The sequence below is a fragment of the Schistocerca cancellata genome, chromosome 7, assembly GCF_023864275.1.
Source record: "Schistocerca cancellata isolate TAMUIC-IGC-003103 chromosome 7, iqSchCanc2.1, whole genome shotgun sequence".
Lineage (NCBI taxonomy): Eukaryota > Metazoa > Arthropoda > Insecta > Orthoptera > Acrididae > Schistocerca > Schistocerca cancellata.
In genome coordinates, this window is record NC_064632.1 from 438133869 (window position 1) to 438161283 (window position 27415).

A 27415-nucleotide genomic window follows, 5' to 3' on the forward strand; every position below is an offset into this window, starting at 1 on the left:
TACACTCGAGTGATTCATGTGGAAAGGTGCCCGACATGATTATGGCGACACAATACGGATTAAGAGACTTTGAATGCGGAATGGTAGTTGGAGCTAGATGTATGGGACATTCCGTTTCAAAAATTGTTAGGGAATTCAATACTTCAAGGTCCATAGTGTCCAGAGAATACCAAATATTGGGCATTACCTCCCACAATGAGCAACACAGTAGCAGACGGTCTTCACTTAGTGACAAAGAGCAGCAGCATTTGCATAGAGTTGTCAATGCAAACCGACGAGCAACACTGCGTGAAATAACCACAAACATCAATTTGGGATGTACAGCGAATGTATCCGTTAGGACAGTGCGGCGTAATTTGGCGTTAATGGACTTCGGCAGCTGAAGACTGATGGGAGTGGCTCTGCTAACAGCATGTCATTGCCTGCAGCACCTTTCCTGGGCTCATGACCATATTGGTGGGACCCTAGGTGGCTTGAAAACTGTGGCCTGTTCAGATGAGTCCCGGTTTCATTTGGTAAGGGCTGATGATAGGGTTTGAGTGTGGCCCAGACCCCATGAAGCCACGGACACAAGTAATCGGTAAGGCACTGTGCAAACTGGTGGTGTCTGCGTAATGGTGTGGCCAGTCCTCTGATCCAGCTGAAGCGATCATTGATTGGAAATGGCTATGTTTGGCTCCTTGGAGATCATTTGCAGCCATCCATGGACTTCATGTTCCCAAACAGTGATGGAAGTTTTTTGGATGTTAATGCTGTATGTTACCGGGCCACAATTTTTCATGATTCATCACCTGACATGAAGAACATTCTGGATAATTCAAGCAAATGATTTGGCCACCCAGATCGCCTGACATGAATCCCATCGAACATTTATAGGACATAATCGAAAGGTCAGTTAGTGCATGAAATCCTGCACCAGCAACACTTTTTTGACATTATCAACAGCTATAGAGACAACAAGTGTCAATATTTCTGCCGGGGACTTCCAACGAATTCTTGAGTCCATACAAAAACTGTTACATGTGGTGCAGCCACTGTCACCAGTGTTTGTTGCGTTATCATTGGCATTTACTGTACACAGTTGCAGGTACCAGAGCTTATAAAGACATGCAAACAGTTTCTACCATACATTAGTCATCGTTGCAAGTTCCAAACCAGTCTGGTCTGTTCTACGGTCCGTTCATTTGTGTGCGTGTCTCCTAGTACCTCCCACTTGTGGATATCTCCGTTGCTTGATCAACTGTCAGTGTTTGATGGCTTTTGCCTTGCAAGTGCAGTTGCGCTACCTCAGTTAAAAACAGGTTGTAAGCACTGATTGTGATTCATACACAGTGATTGTGAACTTACCATTTCAGACATGCCAATGGTTTAGTTTTCTTAATTTCTGCTATTATCTTTTTGATATGTCAGTTACACATTATTCCGTCTTAATTGTAAATGACTTTTAGTTTCTATCAGGTGCCACTCGATGTTGATCTTTGTTTGCACTAGGAGCAAACAATGTAGTGGCATCTACAAAATTGATATGGTTAAAATGTGCTCCATTAAAACTTATTCTTTCTTCGTTTTCCAAGTTTAAGGTTTTGAAAATTTCCTTTAGGAGTTTTGCAAGTAGTTTTGCTGACATGGAATCCTATCTGACTCCTGTTTCAATTATTAATTCCCCTCTCTCCAGAGGAAGCTGAACATTGACTTACATATTTTTTAGTTTAACAACAAGGCTTGAATCAGTGCCTTATTTCTCAAGGAGTGCTGGTGTGATTCTGTTGAAACTGGCCCCAAAATTATCTCAGAACCTAAGAGTCCAGTAAAGCGGTAATTCATACACGTTGCCCTGTTCTATAATTTTGTTTGTGATTTGCAATTTTTCCATTGTGCTGCATCCAGCATGTTTCTTTTCCTGATCAAAATTTTATGTTTTTCTGTACAGTTGATGATAACTTTATTGATAATTTTGTAAACTGTGAGGGGAATGCTGATATAACAGTATTTTCTAATGGCTTACATGATTCCTTTATTGTGAAGTAGAATAACTTCATGGTGAATTGTCTTCTTACAGAGACATTCTGTAAACATTACAGCAAGTTCTGTTTGTGTTATGTTGCCCCCATGCTTAATTATACTACCTCACCATCATCTGCAGCTGCCCAATTCTGTCTGTTTGCATGTACCTATTACATGACATGTTGCTAGAGTTAAAATGTAACATCGGTTTCAGGGAATGCGTATACACGCATGTACTTTGTGCCATGATGGGCTCTCAACAAGGGCAGTGTCCAGGCATCTCAGAGTAAACCAAAGTGATGTTGTCCAGACATGTAGGAGATGCAGAGAGACAGGAATGGTTAATGACATGCGTTGCTCTGGCTGCCCAAGGGCTACTGCTGCAGTGGATGATCGCTACTCATGGACTAGGGCTTGGAGGAACCCTGACAGCAATGCCACCATGTTAAATAATGCTTTTTATGCAGCCACAGGACGTCTTGTTATGACACACACTGTGTACAGTAGGCTGCATGATGCACAACTTCACTCCTGACGTCCATGGTGAGAGCTATCTTTCAAACCATGACACCATGCATTGCAGTACAGATGGGCTCAACAATATGCCGAATGGACCGCTCAGGATTGGCATCATGTTCTCTTCACTGATGAGTGTCGCATGTGCCTTCAACCAGACAATCATCGGAGACGTGTTTGGAGACAACCTGGTCAGGCTGAACACCTTAGACACACTGTCCAGTGAGTGCAGTAAGGTGGAGGTTCCCTGCTGTTTTGGGATGGCATTATGTGGGGCTGACATACACTGCTGGTGCTCATGGAAGGTGCCATAATGGCTGTACAATACGTGAATGACATCCTCCGACTGATAGTGCAACCATATCGGCAGCATATTGGTGATGCATTTGTCTTCATGGACGACAATTTGCGCCCCCATTGTGCACGTCTTGTGAATGCCTTCCTTCAGGATATTGACATCGTTCGACTAGAGTGGCCAGAATGTTCTCCAGACATGAACCCTATCGAACATGCCTGGGATAGATTGAAAAGGGCTGTTTATGGATGTTATAATCCACTAACCACTCTGAGGTATCTACGCCAATTCGCCATTGAGGAGTGGGACAATCTGGACCAACAGTGCCTTGATGAACTTGTGGATAGTACGCCATGACAAATACAGGCATGCATCAATGCAAGAGGAGTGTACAGCAGTCTGGACCACCACCTGTTAAGGTCTCGCTGTATGGTGGTACAACATGCAATGTGTGGTAAAAGGGAAGAAATGATATTTATGTTGACCTTTGTTCCAAATTTCTGTACAGAGTTCTGCAACTCTCGGAACCAAGGCAATGCAAAACTTTTTTTGATGTGTGTATTTCGTTGATGCCAACCTACGTAGAGAGGAACTATCAACATAATAAAATAAGGCAAATCAGAGCTTGTACGGCTAGATGTAGGTGTTCGATTTTCCCGCACTATTATAGGTTGCAATAATAGAGAATTATTGTGGAGATGGTTTGATAGCCCTCTGCCAGGCACTTAAGTGTGATTTGCAGAGTATCCATGGAGATGTAGATGTATATTGCTGGCATGCACTAACAAAATCAGTATCACAAGATTCTAATTTGATGTCTACCTCCTCAGCATTACAAAGACGCGGTGTATATCCAACAAAAGCAGATGTTGATCGATCAAAACAGTGGGATCCTGCCAGCATGCATACACACCACAACTACTGCAAAGAAAAAAAGTTTCAAATACAGCTCACCCAAGATTGAGAATAGCACTTATTACCATGAGACATTGGCGAGAGGTAGATTCACCAGACTAGGCAGACCACTTTGCTGACAGTTAGTCTGCGACTGTGGCTGATGCTGGTATTTGTGGCGTTGCCAACGCAGCTGTAGCTGACTGCAAATGCGTTGACACTGAATAGAGGAGACAAGTTAGCAGCTTACAACTGACATGCGTGTTGCTCTTCCCACTCGTGGAGTTACTTGCTTCTTCAATGGAGATGGTGTCGAGGGATTCAGCAATTTGCCTGCAACATATTTACTTTTTCTAGAATTTGTTTATTTGCAGTGCAAATAACAGTTTATACACTGCTGAAAATCCAAGTTGTTGTCTCTGTTGCTACGGACAATGACACAGTGTTCCAACAAAACTTTTCTTCTTTGATCCTTTATTTGTATTTAATTTAAAACTTTTTTCCTCAATAAAAACTTCTTATTCTCTGGCATAAATACGCCCAGACCTCCTGTCACAGTCATCAGAATGTAATATAATGCGCCTGTCGTTGTTCCGATATGATGTAGAGATGGGTATGTAGAAACAAGTTGTTGTGGTCATTGTTATTTATCTCTATTAACTGTTTGACTGGGCTGTGTTGCTCTGTCTTGAGACAGCAGACTCCGTTCTCAAAGACGCCAAGTCCATGCCAATTGGAGACCTCAAACACCAGTCACTACAAAATAATTTCATACGCTGCCTTTTTATCGCACTTGTATTTTACCTCTGTTATTACATTCCATGTTAGCTTTTACTTTAGTAAAGCTGTAACAAAGCTCACAGTAGATATATGCCTTTGTCATTTAGCTCTGACTGACTTCTTAAGTCTCCCTTGACAACTCCATGATCATTGTCGTGCACAGTGAGATTCTGTGGATTATGGCAGATATCAGAGGTGGAATGGCCTTCTCATGGAATAACTGCCCCGACCGAGTAGTTGTTTCTGTACACAGGAATCTAGCTGCTCATCACCCCTGCCCTGCAGATGTACTTGGGTCCACTTTTGTTCTCATGACGCGCACAAAAGAAATAAAATTTCCTGGAGAATGTGGAGCCCAAAACAAACACAGCTATCATTCGTCGTATAGGGAGACAGAGGGAATAACACATTACTTTCTTCAAAGTGATGTGTAACACCTCAAACCACATGGTTTTTTATGACGGACGTGGTATCAACAAAACCATTATGTCCCAGACTAAATACTATTTCTCTACTTAAACTGAAGATGTAAATTTGTAGTGCACTTTCAGCATCACTTTTTACTCTGCTACTTAAAAACAGCAGCACTGTGCTACTTCCTTTTTCTAGCTGAGTTGTAGTTGTAAGGAAGTACATTTTTAAATTGTTGCACTCAAATAATTTTTGTTTCAGAGGGATTTCTTCACAAAAACGTGGGGTGATGGATTTGTTGAAAAAAGTGATATTCCTCTACCTCATTACATACCAGACATTGGTCCACAGCATTTTGAGTCCTACTTGAGAAAAATTGCACGTGTGAGTTAATTTTCCAATAGCTTTTTGCTCAGTTTGTATGGAATTATGTGATAAAAACATTGTAAAGAAGACTATAAAGCATTACATATTGAAACTGTTGATGTATATAAATAATATTCTTATGATTCTTTACATAGAGATATCGGAAACATGCCAGAATAAATTCCATTGCATCAAAGCCAAATTCTCATGCAGAGCTCCTTCAGCACTTCCCAAATCTACGTGCAAAAAGCTCAATCGGTAAGTTGCATATATTAAGACTCCGAATATTTTTAGCAACCATTACTCTATCTGATGGTTGAGGGTCCATTCTTATATCGGCTAAAAAATACTTGACTTGGGTGAATAAAAATCCTAGGACAGGATGGTGAAAGTCCTTAACTGATAACTAGTTTCAACTCATTGATGAACTGTCTTTAGGTCTAACTTGCAAAAAATTGCTTATAAGAGGTGAACAATAACAAAATAAATTCAATATTTAAACTTCCTTTGTACGATACATACCAGTAAAAAAAATTTACTTAATTTAGTGTGTACTAGCCTGCAGTTTACACATCATCATAATCTGTTGAGCTGAATTGCTCTGTGTTGTCATATACATATACTGAAAACTATATCAGATTATGACAGAAAGAAATTTGTACAAAAGTATAATCACCACAATGCTAGCTACAGGATCAAGGTAGTAGCTATATTATGGCCGTCAGAGATCTTGTCACTATGTAGCAACACAATTACATGAAAACATTGCCAGATAGCATTAGTAACCAACTAATTTTTTTAAATTTGTGACACACTAACAAGGTAAATCATTGTAACATAACACAGTTTTTACTATATTTACATTATATAAGATACAAGGACTTATGTTCAGTTTCTACAAATCTGTAGTAACCATATACCAAACATAAGTGGTTCATTAAGCAATACAAGAGAAGTGAATTAATACTGTCACAGTTGCTATCACTCAGTATTTTAAGATACAGGAAAGTATCTACAGTGCCATTGAGCAAACAACTTAAATACAAATACTGAATAATAAAACGAAGCAATAATGTAACCTAAGGTTTAGGTGCCAATTACAATCAGCGTTATGAGTGGCTTAATTTACAAACCAGTAAATATAGTGGAAAATCCAGGATGGAATAATGACAATATTACGAAAAGTATGGATTGCTACTCACCATATAGCAGAGATGCTGAGCCACAGACAGGAGCAACAAAAAGACTGCTAAACACGTAAGCTTTCAGCCAGAAGACCTCCTTCTGAAACAGGTGTGGAGGGGGAGGAGAGTGTGGTAGTAGTGGGAGACATAAATGTGCTATTTATGAGGGCATACAGGGATGAGATGAAGAGAGGGTAGGGCAGTTACGTGCTGTCGATAGGTAAAACGGAAGGGGATGGGGGCAGAAAAAGAGTGAAGTGAAAGACTGTGTGTGTGTTAGTGCAATAGGGGACCACAGTGGGAACTGGGAAGGGGATTGGTGGGTGAAGGACAATGGCTAATAAAGTTTGAGGCCAGGAGGGGTTCAGGAACATACGGTATATTGGAGGGAGAGTTCCCACCGCACATTTCAGAAAACTTGGTGTTAGTAGGAAGGATCCAAATGGCACAGGCTGTGAAGCAGTCATTAAAATGAAGTATGTTGTGTAGGACAGCGTGCTCAGCAACAGGGTGCTACAGCTGTTTCTAGTCTGCAGTTTTTCGGTGGTCGTTAATGTAGATGAACAGCTTGTTGGTTGTCTTGCCCACATAGAATGAAGCACAGTGGTTGCAGCTAAGGTTGTAGATCACATGATCGATTTCACAGGGAGCCCTGCCTTTGACAGGGTAGATGATGCCCGTGAGTGAACTGGAGTAGGTGGTAATGGGAGTATGCATGGGACTGGTTTTGCATCTTGATCTATTACAGTGATATGAGCCACGAGGCAAGGGGTTGGGAGCAGGGGTTGTGCAGGGATGGACAAGGATATTGTGTTGCTTCAATGGGCATCCAAATACCACTATGGAAGGGGTGGGAAGGATAGTGGGTAGGACATTCCTCATTTCTGGGCACTACGAGAGGTAGTAGAAACCCTGGTGGAGAACATCATTCAGTTTCTTGAATCCTGGGTGGTACTGAGTCACAAGGGGATTTCTCCCCTGTGGCCCGACAGTGGGGTTTTGGGAGGTGGTTGGTGATTGGAGAGATAAGGCACAGATTTGTTTCTGTACAAGGATGGGAAGGTAATGTGGTCTTTGAAGACCTCAGTGAGATCCTTGGTATATTTTGAGAGGGACTGTTTGTCACTACAGATGTGACAGCCACAGGTGGCTAGACTGTACAGAAGAGACTTCTTGGTATGGAATGGGTGGCAGCTGTTGAAATGGAGGTATTGCTGGTGCATTTGTTACGGGTGGAGGTACTGATATAGCCTTCTTTGAGATGGAGGTCAACATCAAGAAAGGTGGCTTGTTGGGTTGAGGAGGACCCAGTGAAGTGAGTGAGAGAGAAGGTGTTGAGGATTTGGAGAAATGTGGGTAGGGTGTCTTCACCCTCAATCCAGATCACGAAGATGTCATCACTGAATCTGAACCAGTTGAGGGGTTTGAGTTTGAGTGGTTAGGAAGGATTCCTCTAGATGGCCCATGAATAGGTGGCATGGGATGGTGCCCTGTGGGTGCTCATTGCTGTACCCCAGATTTGTTTGTAGATAATGCCACCAAAAGAGAAATAATTGTGGTTGGTGATGTAATTTGTCATTGTGACCAGGAAAGAGATTGTATCTTTGGAATGTATTGGTCACTGGGAAGGTAGTGTTCAATAGCAGCTAGGCCATTTGCATTACAGATGTTAGCGTAAAAGTAGGTTTCATCAACAGTGACAAGCATGGTGCCTTGTGATAAAGGAACAGGAACTGTGGAAAGTCAGTGTAATAAATGATTGGTTTCTTTTATATTGGACTGTTGGTTGTAGGTGATAGGCTGAAGGTGTTGGTCTTTGAGAGCAGAGATTCTCTCTGCAGTGACAGAGTTTAACCAGTGTCCTGAGTGTCTGGGTTTAGGAATTTCAGGAAGCATGTAGACAGTAGGAGTTTGGGGTCTGGTAGGGGTGAGGAGAGATAGATACTCTGGGGAGAGGTTCTGGGGTGGACAATGAAGATCTGAGGCGACACTATAGATCCTGCTGAATTTCTGAAATGGAGTGACTGTTTCAGGGTTTGTAGGTGGATAAAACTGACAACTGGCAGAGGCCTTCTATCAGGTAATGCTTGCAGTTCAAAACAGCAGTGGTGGAGCCTTTGTCAGCAGGTAGTATAATGAGGTCAGGATCAGAATTTAGGCGATGGACAGTGGTTCTTTCTGTGGATGTAAGGTTAGCTTGCATGTTGAGGTATTTGGGAAATGATGATGAGGCAAGGTGGTGATTTGGGGGCAGTGGGGGTGGACCATGGTTGGAAGGAGTAGTGAACTGAGTCAGGCAGGTTTCAGTATTGGTCTTGAGTTGAGTCTGATTGGTGGGGTTGGCAGCAAAAAAGTATTTCTGTTGTAGGGACCGGGAGAAAAGAAAGTCTTCAATGAGTCCAGCACAATAGAATTTGGGAGTGAGGCAAAAGGCAAGGCCTTTGGAAAGGATTGATTCATCTGTGGAGCTGAGTCTTTTGGAGGAAAGAATCATGACTGTGTTTTGGGCCTGTTTAGGTTCTGGATTCTGTATGGTGGTGGGAGGAAGTTTTTAAGGGTGGGGTATATTTAGTAGGTCTGCAAGGCACGGTTTGTCAGCTGTGAGGGGAAGTGGGGGAGGTTTGGAGGCTTTTATAGAGGTGGTGGATAGTGGTAGGCCAAGGTGGGAATAGGAAGTGAACAAATTGGAGAGTTTTTTGAGGTGTATCTGTATATGCTGGTCTAATTCCAGGAGGGCAAGAATTTCAGTGTTTGAGATGGGATCCAGGAATTTGGGATTGCGTAGCAGGAGAAATTTATGGATGGAGCAGAGGTACTGTAAAAAGGTTTGTGCCTGATTGACAAGGTTTTGCAGGGCTGTTGATGAAGGTTAAGAAATGGCGGAATCTGAACAGATGGAGGTCATGGTGGAAGGAGGGGTTGCAGCTGGAGATGAGTAATTTGATGGTAAGGCCATTTTGGGGTGATTCCACGAGCCAAGCAACAATGCAGGAACAGTAAGTTGGACTGAGTTCCACCTAGCAATAAAGAAACTTCTCTATATTCGCCACTTCAACTGTTGCGATCCATTCCATGCCAAGAATTCCTTTCCATACATCCTAGCCACCCACACCTGAGGCATCTGTAGTGACAAACAGCCACTCTCAGAATATACCAAGGGTCTCATTGAGGCCATCACAGACAATAATTACCCTCCGAGACTCCATCTAGGATGATTATATTGTCTTAACCTTATCAATATTTTGAAAACTACTTAGTCATTTTTATTAGATGCTGGAAGTGGTAATGGTAGACATGATTGCCATGTAGATACAAATGTCTCGGGATCAGTGAATAACTCCTAAAGTAGACAGGGAGCTCTGAGCTTTCTCATGCTCTTCGTTTGATGCTGTTAATAATGTTTTACAGTCATTTCTAAACTTCAGATAGTCGTTAATATCACTATGAAAGTTCTGTGTACAGTGCTTCAGAATAACCGTCTCAAAGGCACTGAAAGTTATAGAAATTCAGTCCTGTTAAAAAGTATTTATTGTAATAACTCTTGCTCATGCTTATTGCTGAACATGCCTTGACCTGTTATAGAAAAAAGAAATAGATAGGTAATGACAAAATGAAATTAGACACAAAGTACAGCTGATGACAGAATGTGAAGACTCCAATTTTTGTTGCGAACGATGGCGGTAGAGTTTAGGCTTGTTCTGTGCACCTATGTCACATGTCCTCTGACAACCAATCAGTGCTCAGTAGTGTTCTGCTGTTAATCCCGTAGCTAATGCGAGCTTGAAATATGATCATAGTGAGTTGTTTAGTTAATTTAAATTCCATTTGTTGCGAGTTTCATTTCTTATTGTGGTGGTAACTGCTAAATTTTGCATAAGCAAGTGAGAGACATAATTTGCAGGATACATGCTTTCTTCAAGCAGGAAGCATGTGCATGTGCTTACCACAACTGTCACTTGGAATCTTCGACAATGCAATCACCGTCCATGCCTCGATATGCGTGAACCGCCATCGTTCATGCATTGGACTATAGTACGTAAGAAATAAATCGGAATCATAGGTGAGATTTCCATTCATTCCTACCATTTGTCGGTCTCATTCCAGTTGTAGATAATAGGTTTCAAAAACCTGTTGTGGTGTCAGAGCCTCGTTCAGTTCTAGTCCTTTTTGGACTTACGAATGTTTTATTACACAGAAATATAGGATAAATGCAAGCTTTTTATATTCTATGACCAATGCTTTGTAAAACAGTGTATATCTAGGATTCAGCATTTGCATCCAGGACAATGAGTTTAATTTACTACTAGTCTTAACTTCTTTACTCTTAATGAAGTTGGGAGATGATTATATTTTTCTGTTTGCTAGAAAAGATCCAACTTGATGTTAGTGGAATTCCAAAGATATTTCTCCAGCCAAATTTTGATCTCACTGTGGAAGAGACATTCAATTCTGTGTTCCCTTTTACAAAGGAACAGGCAACTTTTGGTTCTGATGGTGAGAACACAAAAAATTCTTATAATTCTGGGAAACTAATACAAGAAAAGGTAAGTGCTCCAGAGCTTTTTAATGTCAGTTCAAATAATAAATGTTCTATGATGTAATCATAAGCTAATGTTTTTATCACAAAGTTGTGAATTTTTTTAGCTTTCTCATTATCTGGATACCGTAGAAGTTCAGATTGCTCACCAAGTTGCCCATAAATCAGAAGCCTTCTTCCATGCTATGACATCTCATGATGCACTATCTGAGCAGATGAGTCAGACTATTAATGATGTTAGAGCCCTCAGGTGAGTAACTGCCCAATTATGAAGAGTTTTCAGTATGATGTGTGTAAAAGTTTACCTTGTAACGTATAATATCTGAAACATTTGTGTGTCATATTTGTTCAGAGAATTAAATGTATGCATAGACTAAAATTACCTCATGTCTTCACTCACCACATGTTTTTACTTGCAGGGAAAAAATTCAGCATATAGACAAATCTGTCGTGAAGGACTCGCTGCAAATACTAAGACTTGAGAGACTGCGATGCAATCATGCAAGTGTGGTTTCAAAGGTAATTATTGACTGCTTCTCTCTCTCTCTCTCTCTCTCTCTCTCTCTCTCTCTCTCTCTCACACACACACACACACACACACACACACACACACACACATAACTATATAACTGGAAAGCCTTCTGTTTATATTTGTAGCTGCAGTTGATGGCAACAGTTCATCAGACTCAACCCACAATTCAGCTTCTTCTTTCAACTCCAGACTATGTTGCTGCTCTGGAGCTAATTGCTACTACCCAGGAGATACTGGTGAAGGAGCTGGCAGGAATACACAGTTTTCGGTATCTTTTTCTGTTTCTACTGTTATATGATGAGTTTATTGTTTTAAATTTTTTAGTGTGACAGTAACAAGTATCTCAAGGATATCTCTTTGTTATTGTATTTAGGCATTTAGGTTCACAGCTGCTTGAAATGGAGAGGCTTATTGATAAAATGTTAAGCACAGAGTTCGAGAGGTATGCGACAGCTGACTTGAATCGACCACTGAATGACAAGCAACAAATTCTTGAAGGGGTTGGTATTAAGGCTATCTTGTTTTCTTGTTAAAAATCTGTATGGTATTCTAGTATTTCAGTTCCTCACCAATTCGGAAGAGTATTGTGTACACTGTTTGGTGTTCAGATATAACAGCTCTTGTAAAAATTACTGTAGAAGAAATCATTCACATCAAGTTTTGTCCTCAGTGTATTTTTTCAGAAATGTCAGCAGGCATTTTTATTTGATATCTGTATTCCATTTATGTGCAGTGAAGATCGAAAAGGGGGATGGGTATATGAATAAAATGTGCATGCTTATAAATTACCTGAAAAATGGGAAATATTTGTGACTATTGAAGCAACTTCTAAGTATGGAATTACGGCTTTTCAGAAAAGGAAATGTTGGATTTCAATTTTTGTTCTCTTGCTTGCTTATGTACATGTGTGATTTTATATTTTGTATTTACGTGTGTGTTTCTTTACTGAAATATAATTTGAAAGTCAAGTGAGCTGCTATTATCATAACTAGTTCATCATGTAAGTAAAAGGGTGAAATGTATTGCATCATTTTACAGGACAAACTGGTATCTATAATATTTGGTATGCTGCGACAGAAACATCTGAACTTCATTGACACCTACAAGGAAGAAGCTTTCACAACCATCAAGGCGGTTGTTAAACAGGTTGGCAGACATACATTATTTGTTACTAAATAGTAAGTACTGAATACTGAAAGACATCAAAGGCAGGTAGTAATTGAAAAAGGCATGAGGCAGTGTGTAGCCTATCCCAATGCTATTCAAACTAGAACAAACACTAAAAGAATCCAAAAAGAATTTTGGAAAGAGAATTAAAGTTAAGAGAGAGAAATAAAAAAATAGGTTCAGGTTTCCAGTGCTATTGTTATTCTGTCAGAGCCTGTGAAGGACTTGTCATTTGAATAGAATGGATAGTATCTTGAAAAGAGCTGCTAAGATGAATGCTAAAAAGAAAACTGAAGTAAATTAATGAAGTCTTAAAGAGTCTGGGCATGAAATATCACAAGTTTAAATGTAGTAGGAAAGTTAGAATACTGGAAACGGGAAATGAAAAGTTTCAATCTAGATAAGTGGGGGACAGTGAAGTGAAATGGAAAGAAGATCAGGGTAATATCAAGAGCAGCAGAAAATGGTACAACAGGAGTAGGTTTCATTATGAATAGGAAAGTAGATCAGACAGAAAGCTACTTTGAACAGTTCAATGATAGATTCTTCTCATCAGTTTCGACCTACTTTGGACAGTTCAGTGATAGATTGTTCTCATGTTCTCATTGTTGTTGTTCGACAGTAAACAAACATCAACAATGATAGGTCAGATATAGAAAAAGTGTTATTAGGATATTGAATGGCTCATTCAGTATGTAAAGGGAGATGAAAATGTAGCAGTCATGGGGATTAGAGCGTGGTTGTAGGGGAAGGAGTAGAAGGAAGTGTCATGGGAGAATATGGTCTTGGTAATAGGAATGAGATTGGAGAAAGACTAAAAGAGTTCTGCAATAAATTTCAGATGATAGTAGCAAATAGTCTCTTCAACAATGACAAGAGGAAGAGGTATACTTGGAAAAGATCTAGGGACACTAGAAGATTCCAGCTAGAGTACATCATGACCAGACAGAGATTTAGATATCAGATATTGGATTGTAAGGTGTATCTAGGAGTAGATATAGACTCACACAATAATTAGTAATGAAGAGTAAACTGAAACTTAAGAGAATCATCTGAAAGAGTCAGTGTGGAACGAATTGAAATACTGAAGTACTGAGGAATGATGAGATGCATTTATAGTTTGCTAAGGATGTGGATACTGTGATAAGGAATATGACAATAGGGCGGTTCAGTAAAAGGGCAGTGGACATCTCTAACAAGGGTAATCACAGGTGTTGGACAGTCAGGCGTAGGTGCAAGGAAGATAATTCTGAAGACACCTTGGTTACTAGAAGAAATACTTCAGGTGATTGACTAAAGGAGGAAATACAAAAATTACAAAAATATTCAGGGAAATATAGGAATAAAATCCCGTAGGCATGAAATAATGCAGCGAAATGCTGAAAGAAATATGTTAAGAAATTGAAAAAGAAATTGTCTTTGACATTGCATTAACAGCTGGGGGCAATATGAGTTGTTATATTATTCTGAAATATCAGGTACTCAAAGATGCCTTGTAAATCTTTCTATTGATTATCAGTTTTGACAGATCTGTGCTGCCCTCAATGGATCTTACTACACATAAACAGCATTTCATGATCTTAATCAACATGTAAGTCACATAGTGATGTTGCATCGTTTTACAATAAAAGGTAGCAAGGAACATGAGCGTGTCAACATAAATAACACAAATATGAAATATACATCATGTTGTACCGATGACCTACCACAGTGGAACCTATGTCGACCTCGACAAAGATAGTTTTATCTGTGAATGTGAGATAGTCTTTTGTTTTTTGCAAATGACGAATCTCGAAAAAAATCTAGTCTCATAAGGATGTAAATGCAGTAGGTTCCAGTGGATATAAGTTGTAATGGTAATGCTGAGATGGAGAGACTTTTACAGAATAGACGAAGGTGGAAAGCTGCATCACACTGTCTTTGGACAGAGACCTCAACAACAACAACAACTAGTACAGTGTCACATTATTAGAGAGATAGACTTCCCAATTATTTAAAATTTTTGTGCATACGCACTTATAGAAATATCATGAAAGATAACATAAGATTCATAAACAGATGAAGATTACTGTTTTGCTTGTTAACAAAACAGAGACACAGAGGTATCAAGTACTAAAGATTCATAAAAAAATTACTTCAGCAGTAGTAGTGCAAGTAGTCTAGAAGGATAACATAGATTTAAAATACTATGCAGTTAGCACTTCTGGGAGAGTGCCTTTAACCATGACATTCAGCAGACTAAAATTGTTGAAACATCACAGCAGCTGCTAAGTAGCTACCCCTCTCCCGTCACTCTCAGTCTCTCTTTCCATCAAGTCACGGCAATATTGAGGATTGTCCTCGCACTGGAAGGCCTCGTACTGCACACGCTCCAGACAATGTGCAGAGAGTTAACGAATTCGTGACTGCTGACAGATGCATCACAGTGAACAAATTGTCATGCTACGTTGGGACAGGGGAAGGAAGTGTTTGCAGAAAACTGAAAGTGTTGGCGTTAAAAAACGTTTGTGCCAGGTGGGTTCCCAGGATCACAAAACTCGGATGGACAACCCTGAAACACCCGTCCTGACCTGGGTCCATGTGACTATCATCTCTTTGGGAAACTGAAAGACACTCTTCATGGAACAAGGTTTGAAGATGATAACTTCCTTGTGCGCGCTGCCAAACAGTGGCTCCAACAGGTTGGTCCAAAATTTTACTGTGCAGGTATACAGGCACTGGTTCCAAGATGGCGTAAGGCAGTTGAGAGGGATGGAAATTATGTGGAGAAATGAAAATACTGTTCCTAAAGGATGTATCTACACACTGTAAAACTTTCAAACATGTAGAATAAAAGATGGATTAAAAAAAATAGTGTGCATTTCTTTTGGAGTGACCCTCGTATATCATATTCCTAAAATTGTTCCAATATTTGTCAAACAACAAAAAACTTGTCGGATGTACCTCTGTGTGGTCGGAATCTACATTGGTATTCGCAGAGTATCTGATCGACCCACTTCTTTATTCTTAGTCTCAGAGGCTGCCCCCTTGATTTTACTACGAGGGTTGAATTAAAAGTAATGGGTTTGGATATGAGTATCTTAATAAACCACACTCAGAAGTAATCCTTAAAATGTGATCTTTAATTACCAGTATTCACTTTTCCACATATTCACCAGCCAGTTGGATGCATTTCTGCCAACGATGAACAAGTTTTCTCAAGCTGTCACGGAAGAAGTCGGTACTCTGTTTCCGCAACCACAGTCTCAGAGTTCTCTCAACACCTTCATCAGAAGCATAATGATGTCCTCGCAGATCGTCTTTTATTATCGGGAACAGGTGGAAGTCAGATGGTGCTAAATCTGGACTGTATGAAGAGTGCTGTATGGTGGTGATTCATTCTCTGAAGTTCTGCTGTAGTAGCACGTGAAATGTGGGGTTTGGTACTGTCATTTGGCAGGAAAACATTTCTCCTTTCCTTTCAGACCTTTGTTAGCCTTGCAGCATTGTGATGTAATGCCCAGAGTTTGTTGTTGTTCCACGATCAAGGAAATCAACATGGATAACACCATCTGTGTCCTAGAACACTGTGGCCATGATTTTTCCAGCTGAGGGCTGCACCATGAATTTCTTTTTTTTCTGGGGCGAGTCTTTGTATTGATATTACATTGACTGATGTTTCGTCTCTGGGTCATAATGGTGTACCCACATTTCATCTCCTGTCACAGTTGAATGGAGAAAGGCGTCACCTTCATTCTCATAATGTGAAAGGAGTTCCTGGCAAATTTCAGGTCTGTGCGCTTTCATTTCAGGAGTCAGTATCCGAGGCACCTGTCGTGCACAGATCTTCTGACAGCCAAGCAAAACAATAATGTGACCCACACGTTCTTGTGAAATGCTGATTGTGATTGCAATTTCTCTCTGAGTGATACGACGATCATCCTGAATCAGTCTGTCAACATTTTGCTTGTGAAACGGTGGTTGCTGTCACAGGACGTCCAACTCTTTTGTTTGTCACGCAGACCAGATGTTCCCGCCTCAACATTTTTAAACGTATTCACCCAATGACGCACAGTACTTGCATCAACACAATCACCATAAACTGCTTTCATTCTCTGGTGAATCTCCTTTGGGGTGACAGCTTCTGCTGTCAAGAATTCAATTACTACATGTTGCTGAGATCGCATTGACCTCCTGAGCAGGGTTCCATACTTTACACTGTAACAACACAACCATTCAATGCTAAGGCTTCCTGCCAGATGGAGCTGTAGAGAAGAGGCTACGGAACAAGCCAGTACCTGCCGCATACTAATGCTGCCAACTGTTGAAGAGTTAGAAGGTGGAGGCATTACTTTTCAGTCAACGCTCATAGTTATGACATGATCCCATCTTCAGAGGATGCACTTTTATTTTTTAGTTTATTTATCACTGTTTCCACTTCCAGCATTGTTGGGTTTTGTGCCTCATCCCTTTCAATTCCTCTTGCCTCTGTGTTCTCTTCCTGTTCCTGTGTACCCCTTGGGGAGCCTGATCTGAGTTTTTGTTGAGTATATCTTCAAGTATTCTGCGCACCATTTCTTGATCATCTCTTATTAAGTCACCGTTTCTGTTTTTGCATCCATTTTGTTTTGGTCGAAAGTTTTTTCTCATCTTTCCCACGGCATGATAGAATTTCTTTGTTCCATTATGTTCCTTTAATTCTTCTATCTCAGTAAACTTTGATTTCAGCCATTCCTTTTTCTTTTTCTTGCATATTCTTTGGACATTGGATCTTAATGCTTTGTACACCTCCACGTTTCTTCTTGTTTCTCTCTGTATCATTCTCAGTCATGCTGCATTTTTATGTTCTATCTGCATTCATCATCAAACCAATCATTTTGTGCATTTCTTCTCATCGGGACAATGTCTTCTGCTGCTTCTTTCAGCGTTTTCTGGATTTTAGTCCAAACCTCTTCGATTCCCATTGTTTCCTCACTGCAGTCAGTGCATTTCCTAACTTTTTCTTGGTATGCTTTCACAACTTCTGGCCCCCTACTGGTCCGGGGGTTAGAATAGGCCCGAGGTATTCCTGCCTATCATAAGAGGTGACTAAAAGGAGTCTCACACGTTTCGGCCTTTATGTGATGGTCCCCTGTGGGGTTCGACCTACATATTTCAAAATTTTCCAGAAATGCAGTCCAGTTGGGGAAGGGTGCCTTACGTGGTGCATCGTGTCCATCGTGCACTGAGATGTTCTGCATCCCATGTCAAGGTTGATCTGCATAGCTGTTCATTTTCGAGCTGTTGGGTGAGGTCACCCTCCATCCACTATGCAGTATTGTTTTTTGTGCTGACTATGGTAGTGGACTTGTTTGCACCTGATATCCAGCACCATGAGCCAGTCCGTTGTGGTGGGGCCGCCATGTACATGTACCCAATTGGTTGTAGCCCCCTGACCACACAGGGATCACTCTGCTGATGCCTGCGCCAATGTGTGCCAATGTATGTATGCCAAGGGGTAGATGCCCATCCCCCTGGGGCATTGGGACTCCCGGAAATGGGCATCCTGCCAGGTGGCCTATGCTGCGGCTGGGTGGCGCCCATGGGGAGGGCCCCTGGTTGGAGTGGGTGGCATCAGGATGGATGACACATGTTGAAGTGTAGTACATCATCTCTTGCTGGTGGTCAAACACCAGCAGTCTCTAAGCATTCATGCGCTCAATTCAACGTACAGAAGTACGGCCCCAAATCATTCCCCTTCCTGGTCACATCATGGGAGGAACGTCAGGCTAAGGATGGCAGCAGATCTTATTTGTCTCGGTACCTTGTATGTTCGAGAGCTGAGGAATCTTTCATGATAATGAAACCTCAGTTTTTTGTTGAGCATTTAGAGAACAAGTTTGGAGAGGTGGAAGGATTGTCCAAAATGAGATCTGTGCCAGTCTTGATCAAAACAGCATCCTCTGCCCAGTCACAGGCGTTACTCACTTGTGACAAGCTGGGGAATTTTTCTGTAGCCATCAAGTGCCATAAGAGCTTAAATGTTCCAGGGTATCATATTTCACAGGGACCTTCTTTTGCAGTCTGACAATGAGCTGCGCACCAATTTAGAGCAGTGAGGTGTACATTTCGTTTGGCGTGTCCGCTGGGGTCAGAGGGAGAATCAGGTTGCCACCGGTGCCTTCATCTTGGCCTTTGAGGGTGATACATTTCCCAAGAAGGTCAAGGTGATGGACTACTGCTGTGATGCAAAGCCCTATATCCCTCCCCCAATGCCGTGCTTTAAATACTGGAAGTTCAGCCATATGTCTTCCCGCTGCACTTTCAGCGTCACATGTCAAGATTGCGGATGCCCATCACATCCCAATACTCCATGTATCCTGCCTCCCATCTGTGTCAACTGCAGAGAGCACCATTCACCTTGCTTGGCACACTGCAGGATTCTCCAGAAAGAAAGGAAAATCATGGAGTACAAGACCCTGGAGCGACTGATGTATACTGAGGCTAAGAGGAAATTTGAATGTCTACATAACGTCATCTTACACTGCTGCTCCAACAGTTCTAGCCCCATCAGCTCCACCAAACCCAGTCACCTCTCAGAGCCAGAAGGCTACACCTGCCCCCCTAATAGTGAGGGGCACCTCTCTTCATGTTGCTCCTGAACCACCTACTTCAGGAGCAACTTCCCACGAACAATTGGGGACATCTGTTCCCACTTCTAAGCCGGAGAAGCGTACAACTTCTTTGGCTCCTCTCACTAGGATGGCTCCCCTTGGCTCACTTCATTTCCAGGTTTCTACTAGAGGAAAAGATGACACCCGCCAGTAGCTGACGAGTCCTAAAGCAGCTGGTTGTAGGGCTTCACGCTCATCCTCAGTCCCAGAGACTGATTCTGTGAAGTCTTCCCAGCCAGGGAAACCCAAGCAACAGTACGAGAAATGAAAAAAGGAGACACCCAAGAAGAAGGAACTTGCAGTGGCATGCACACCACTGCTACCTACAAACGCTGTGTCTGAGGATGGGGTGGATATTCTGGCATCCACTGAGGACCTGGATCTCCCCAGACCTTCAGACACAATGGATATAGACTGCTCAGGCAATAAGTCGGTGGCAATAGGTGACCCTGAGGCGTAAACTGTCTCATTGAATGCTCCGTGCCTTCAGAGTCTCACGATGACGTCATCCTCCAATGGAATTGCGGCAGTTTTTTCCACTGTCTGGCTGAGCTACGGCAACTGTTGAGTTTTACACCTTCTTTCTGCATCACCCTCCAGGAAACCTAGTTCCTGGCAATGCAGACCCCCTGCCCTCCACGGCTATAAGGGATATTGCAGGAACTGTAGCGACTATAATAGAGTGTCAGATGGAGTTTGCATTTATGTCCTAAAATCAGTCTGTTGTGAAACCGGGCCCCTTTATACCCCTCTTGAAGCTGTGGCTGTCAGAGTAAGGGACGACATAGGTGAAATAACTGTCTGCAGTGTATACCTTCCTCCAAATGTTTCGGTACCCCTGAATGTATTAGCTACACTGGTTGATCAACTCCTTAAATCTTTACTACTTTTGGGATATTTTAATGCCCATAACCCTTGTAGGGTGGCACCATGCTTACTGGCTGAGGCAGAGATGTCGAAACTTCACTGTCTCAGTTTGACCTCTACCTCTTAAATACTGGGTCTGCCACACATTTCAGTGTGGCTCATGGTAGTTACTCGGCCATTGATTTATCAATTTTCAGCCCAGGACTTCTCCCATCTACCCACTGGAGAGCACATGACAACCTGTGTGTTAGTGACCACTTCCCCATCTCTTTGTTACTCCACCGGCATCATGTCCATGGACGCCTGCCCAGATTGGCTTTAAACAAGGTGGACTGGGAAACTTTCACCTCTGCTGTCACCGCTGAATCTCCCCCCACACGGTAACATCGATGTGATGGTTGAGTGGGTGACTACAACAATCCTTCCTGTGGCAGAAAAAAACGATCTCTCACTCTTTAGGATGCCCCCGGCAAAAGACAGATCCTTGGTGGTTGCCAGAAGTTGCTGAAGCCATTAAGGAGCGTTGGAAGTTCTGCAGTGGCATAAGTAGCACCCTTCCCTGGAGCACCTCATAGCCTTTAAATGGCCCGTGCCTGTGTTCGCCAGCTTATCAAGTGACGGTAGCAGGAGTGTTGGGAGAGATATGTCTCGACAATTGGGTGCCATACATCACCTTACCAAGTCCGGGCAAACATCAAACAAGTTTTCGGGTACCAGACCACAACAGGTGTTCCCGGTGTTAACATAAATGGCATGTTCTCTACTGGTGAAAACGAAATTGCCGAGCACTTTGCTCGAGCCTCTGGGTTGGGTAACTACTACCCCCCCCCTTCCATACATGCCACAGGGAATTCTATAACACCCCATTTACGGAGTGGGAGCTCGTCAGTGCCCTAGCACATTTCCCTGACACAGCCCCTGGCCCAAATTGGATCCAGTCAGATGGTTAAATATCTCTCATCTGATCCCAAGCAACATCTCCTCGTCATCTTCATCTGGATCTGGTGCAATGACATCTTTCCACTGCATTGGTGGGAGAGCACCATCATTTCAGTGCTCAAACCCGGTAAAAACCAGCTTGATGTGGATAGCTGTCGGCCCATCAGCCTCACCAATGTTGTTTGTAAGCTGCTGGAACGTATGGTGTGTCGGCGGTTGGGTTGGGTCCTGGAGTCACTTGGCCTACTCGCTCCATGTCAGTTCCGCCAGGGTCACTCTACTGCTGATAATCTTCTGTCCATTGAGTCTGCCATCCGAACAGCCTTTTCCAGACACCAACACCTGGTTGCTGTCTTTTTTTGATTTACGAAAAGCATATGACACGACCTGGCGACATCATATCCTTGCCACATTATACGAGTGGGGTCTCTGAGGCCTGCTCCCAATTTTTATCCAAAATTTCCTGTCGCTTCGTACTTTGTGTGTCCAAGTTGGTGCCTCTGATACTTCCCCCATATCCAGGAGAATGGGGTCTCACTGACCTCTGTATTGAGTTTATCTCTATTTTTAGTGGCCATTAATAGTCTAGCAGCAGATGTACGGCCATCCGTCTCACCTCTCTATGCAGACGACTTCCGCATTTCGTACTGCTCCACGTGGCAGTACTGGTGTTGCTGAGCGACACCTACAGGGAGCCATCCACAAGGCTCAGCCATTGGCTCTAGCCTGCGCCTTCCAGTTTTCGGTAGCAAAGTTGTTTGTTACGAACTTCTGTCGGTGTCGTACTGTGCATCGAGAACCAGAACTTTACCTTAATGACGATCCACTCACTGTAATGGAGACATATTGATTCTTATGACTGGTTTTTGACTCTCAGTTGACTTGGCTTCCTCACCTCTCTCAGCTTAAGCGAGAGTGCTGACAGCACCTCAATGCCCTCTGCTGCCTGAGCAACACCAACTGAGGTGCAGATCACTCTACTCTGCTGCAGCTGTACAAAGCTCTTGTTCAATCCCGCCTTGACTATGGGAGTCTGGTTTATGGTTCGGTGGCACCCTCAGCGTTGTGTGTACTCGACCCAGTGCACCACTGTGGCGTTCGCTTAGCGATGGGAGCTTTTAGAATGAGTCCGGTGACTAGTGTCCTGATGGAAGCCGGAGTCCCTCCACTGCAGGTTAGGTGTGCACAACTGCTGGCCAGTTATGTTGTACACGTTCGTAGTTCTCCTGCTCATCCGAATTACCATCTCCTTTTCCCACTGATGGTGGTTCATATACCGGGGCCCAGGTCAGGGCTTCCAATTGCGGTTCGTGTCCGATCCCTTCTTTCCAAACTGGAGTCCTTGCCTTTACCACCTGTACTTGAGGGCCAGTCATGCACACCTCCATGGTGTACACCTAGGTCACAGCTTTGCCTGGACCTTTCACATGGCCTTAAGGACTCAGTTAACCTTGCGGTGCGGCTCTGTGCTGCCACTTCCTCTCGGTTCTTCACATGTACTGAGGCCGTGAAGTGGTTTACACTGATGGCTCGATGGCTGATGATCACGTTGGCTTCACATATGTCCATGGAGGAAATACTGAACAGCATTCCTTGCCTGATGGCTTCAGTGTTTTCACTGCCGATCTGGTCGCTATATACCATGCTCTTGAGCACATCCTTTCCTGCCCTGGGGAGTCGTTTCTTCTGTGTACTGCCTCCTTGAGCAGTGTACAAGCAATCAACCAGTGCTACCCTCGTCATCGATGCCCTGGAATGGTCCAGTAGTTCAGTGGTGGTTGTTTAGACCCCTGGGCACTTTGGCATCCCAGGCAACGAACTTGCCGACAGGCTGGCCAAACAGGCTATGCGGAAACCGATTATGGAGATCAGCTTCTCTGCAATTGACCTGTGTACAGTATTATGCCACTAGATTTTGCAGCTTTGGGAGACAGAATGGAATAACCTCAGTATGCACAACAAACTGCGTGACATTAAGGAGACTATGAATGTGTGGAAGACCTCCACGCGGGCCTTTCACAGGGACTCTGTGTTTCTCTGTTGGCTTTGCATTGGTCACGTTTGGGTGACACAGGGCTACCTCCTGTGCCGTGATGGCCCGTCTCAGTGACGGTGTGGCTGCCCTGATATGGTCTCTTCAGTTACTCGACTAGCTGCCATTAATTTTAGCGGACAACGCCTCATTGGCTAATTTAGTTTTACGTTTTATATGTGATGGTGGGTTTTATCATTCTGTATAAGTTTTAGTGAATATCCTTTGTCCTTTGTGTTTGCCGCTCTAATGCTTTTGGCTGGATGTTTTAATGTGTTACAGAGTGGCTGGCTTTTCCTCTTATTCTCGTGGTTGGCCAGCTAGGGTCATGTGCTCTCTTGTTTTTATCCCATCTATGTGTTTCTAACTTATCTCTATGGTTTTCTTTTCCTATTGTGTCCATTGTAGTGTTAGTTGTCCTGTCGTTTCTCCAGTTATTGTACTGTACGTCTACTTTTTCTTCTCTCCCTTTTGTAGCCATTTTACCGGGAACAAGGTACCGATGACCTCCCAGTTTGGTCCATCCTCCCCCCACCCCCACCCCCCTCTTTTAAACCAGCAAACCGACCAACCAACCAACCAACAACTTCTGGGTCATTCAGTTTTCTTGTGTCCCAGTTTGTATTTTTCTCCAGTCCAGGCTTGGGTGTTACACGTAATTTCTCTCTCACTACAGCTTTTACAGCTTAGTGGTATGAGTCACAGTTAGGGCCCCTGCAGCTTCTCACATCGATAATAGATGTGGCATGTCATGCCTTTACTAACACATGGTCTATTTGATTGACTACTCCACTTACATTTGATTTCCATGTTTCGAGATGTATTCTTTTATGTGGGAAACATGTGCTCCTGATGATTAGATTATTTCTAGCAGCAAACTTACATAACGTTTCTCCATTCTCGTTGCTTTCTTTATGTAATGTGTATCTCCCAGATACTCTTTCATATTTGCTTCGCCCAACCTGTGCATTAAAATCCCCCAGACTAAGAGCAGATCATACCTTTGTAATTTACTGCATGCCCTTTCTAGATCTTCATAAAACTTTTCCTTTGTTTCTTCTTCTGCTTCCTCTGTTGGTATGTATGCTGTTATGATCATTATATTTCTGTATTTCCCTTTCACTCTCTGTCTGCTAAGTCTTTAATTTATGGGTTCAAATTCCAAAACACTTTTACCAACCTCCTTTGTTGTTATGAATCCCGTTCCTGCTTGTACTGTTCTTCTGTCTGATCCACTATACAGCAGAGAATACTGGGGTACATCTATCTGACCTTGTCCTTGTAATGTTACTTCTTGTAGCGCTACAATGAACTTGAACTTCAGGATCTCGTCAGCTATTTTTTTTTCCATTTTTCCGGGTTTCAACATCGTTTGTACCTTCCATGTTACCATTGACAAATCTACTGTCTTGTTACAGAGCCCCCCTTGCCCTATCTTGCGGGACACACTTTGTCTGGCTCCTCAGTAGAGACCAGTCCGGCTTGGGTGACACTGCCAGTAGCTTCGCTACCACCGGCATAGCTTTAGACTTCATCGAGGCATGCAAACCCTCCCGCCTGGCACTTCAGGTGCCTACGATAAAGAAGTGTCCCCTGAGAGGGTGCTCTACCCTCTGGTGGTCTTAATTCTAGTTCGTTTATGCTCGAGCAGACTGCTAATTTATAGCATCTGCGCTCTACAATATAGAGACCAGAAAACAAAATCTGTCCTTTTATTTTGACCACACTGAAAGTTTTCCCGTAACATGTGAATACGGGGTGTATATGCAGACAAGAAGCAAAAATACCCAGATTTTTCCTGGATTTCCCCTTTAAAAACAAATGTTTTCCCAGGTGAAAATACACTATAGGTCGGGTGAAAGTACACTTTTTGTATGTTAAGTGACAATATACTTTCCTGTAGAGCTGCTAAACTTATCAATCATATAAATGGTAAACCTTTTTATTCACCAGCCTGGAACTTACTGGTGCTTTGGGAAACAAAACCCAGCAAAAAACCACCCATTTTGGAAGTACCTTTGATGTGTGGGAACATGTACACTGTATATTTTCATATTACGAAAGTATAAATATGAATTCCACCAAATAAACCATGGTAGTTTCCAAAGCACTGAAATAGAAATTGTGCTGCATGATACGCTTTTGTCAGCCAATCATAACTCATTTCACGTGATCTCATCAGCCAATGACAGCATATTTTCAGAGCATAGACAAAAATGTAGTCAGCCAATAACAACCTCACTGTTAAGAACATGAACAGACAAATTGGAAAAGTTAATTTTTAAATTAATATATGTACAATACAGCTGCAAGAAAGGCTGAGCTTTCTTGTGTAATATTGGTCTTTGAAATTTGTTTGCTGCTTTTTCTCTTAGGGTATGGTTAGACAGGATCCTAAGAGCACAATTTAAATTGCAGCAGAGTTTCACTTTTGTATACTGGTTATTTTTTGTCTTACCTGGAAGAACATGTATTGCATCGAGCACTTCAGCTTTTCCATAAAAAAGCCTGTTACCAAAGATTCTTACCTTACACTTTTTTTAAGAGTAGTTATACTTTTTGCCATCATTATTTTATAATTTGTAATATAAGGAAAAACTAAAATAAATATGAAAAACTAACCTTGAAGTGTGGTCTTTTTTATTGTTTGTTACCCTTTATGATCTATCAAACATAAATACACCAGTATTTTTAAATAATGGCATAAATGCCTGTTCTTTTCGGCATGAAATTTTTCTAAGGGGCTGGTCTACAGAGTGTACATGTTTTGAATGAGTCAAACCGTCTGTGATTTAAGACGTTCGTTGCATATTCTCACAGGTAACGTAATTCATCATGTGTAAAAGGGAATTTACTTTAAAAGTAATGCTTCTCAAACCACCACTCACAGTATAATCCCACGACTCATTAAAAATGTCAACAGTTCTGACGTCACCCTCATTGAAAGCAGTTTGTGTTACGAAGTATTGCATTGTCTTTGTCCTGAAGCCTTCAACACATTTTACTGCCTACAGACATTTCTTTTGGCACTGCTTCTTGTTGCAAATGGCACATTTTCTTTGCAACTAAAATTTTATTTTGGTGGTGTTCTCTCATTTACTTTTCATTGCTACAGTCTTACTCTGCAGTAACTGGCTAAAGTAAAATTCTTTGTTAGCATCTCAGTTATTACCAGTCATTATTACAAAAATTAAACTGAGTACTAAAACAATAAAAAATTCCCAGAATTCTGAAAAATTCCCATATTTTTTTCCCCAGATGAAAAAAGTCCCACACTTTTCCGATTTGTCCTGGAGTGTTTGCTCCTTGGAATAGTTACTTTTCTTACTACTTCTGTGCTAAACATTTAGTCAGTTCTGTTTGTAGTATTGTTAAGTATGGATCAGATGGCTATGAATACGAACAAAAGATCAAAATCAACATTCTGTCAATTTTGTAATTATCGAATTAGGTGGGTTGTGTCAGGTAGCGCACAACTTACCAGTTGGAAGATGCTGCTGCTTCTCAACAGAAATGGTAATTTATTGGAACCTTAAACAGAGCCAGCCAAAAGAAGAAAACAAGTAAAGAACATTTCAGAAAAAATTAATTTTTTTGCAAAAGCACACATTCCAATGAGAAAGCTACCCAGTCCCAATTTCATTTTAACAGTTAGTTTAAAAGCCCTGTGGCTTTGTCTTCAGGCACATACATAAGAATCTTTTAAATTTATATGTCTAATCATTTACAAAAGGAAAAGAGAAAAAAACAACTGTGGCAATAAGTTGCACACTTACCTTATATTCATCTCAGTGTCAACTTCTAATCTTCAAGCTTATACAAAATTCTCATGGCTTGTGTAGATGTATAAAGGGTGTCTCAATAAAAAAAAAAACACAATTTAATTTTTGAATACACACATTAGTTACTTGAAAAGTTGAATTATTTTTATTTTAAACTCATGAGGATAGAATGGAGTTACATGTGGAAAACAATGGGACATATGTCTGCCAAATCTTTGTTGACAAATTCTAACTCTGTTTACAAACTCTTAGTGTTTCTTTCTTTCCCTTTTTTTCTGACTTAGTTTCCATAATGACGCACTCAGTTTACTGTTGTAACTTGGGAATCATTTTTGGTTTGTTTGTGAAAATATGTAGCTTCATGTAGCTTCAGAGGAAGTAGTAACACTGTGTCTTGTCTCAAGTTCTTGGTGGGCAGATCTCCATGGCTTGAGATAACATACCCAGGAAATTTCTCCTGCAACAGTTAGCATGATT

At 41.8% G+C, this 27415-nt stretch overlaps 1 protein-coding gene across 1 annotated transcript in view; it reads left to right on the top strand.

Annotated features, from left to right (window-relative positions):
• LOC126091987 (vacuolar protein sorting-associated protein 54) overlaps positions 1-27415 on the top strand; it is a 146929-nt gene that overhangs the window by 44495 nt on the left and 75019 nt on the right. Inside the window, exons 3-10 of the mRNA XM_049907353.1 lie at positions 5162-5284; positions 5422-5524; positions 10816-10994; positions 11095-11237; positions 11407-11506; positions 11645-11787; positions 11893-12019; positions 12558-12665. Of these exons, the coding sequence (XP_049763310.1) occupies positions 5162-5284; positions 5422-5524; positions 10816-10994; positions 11095-11237; positions 11407-11506; positions 11645-11787; positions 11893-12019; positions 12558-12665 (1026 nt within the window). The remainder of the gene's footprint in view (positions 1-5161; positions 5285-5421; positions 5525-10815; positions 10995-11094; positions 11238-11406; positions 11507-11644; positions 11788-11892; positions 12020-12557; positions 12666-27415) is intronic.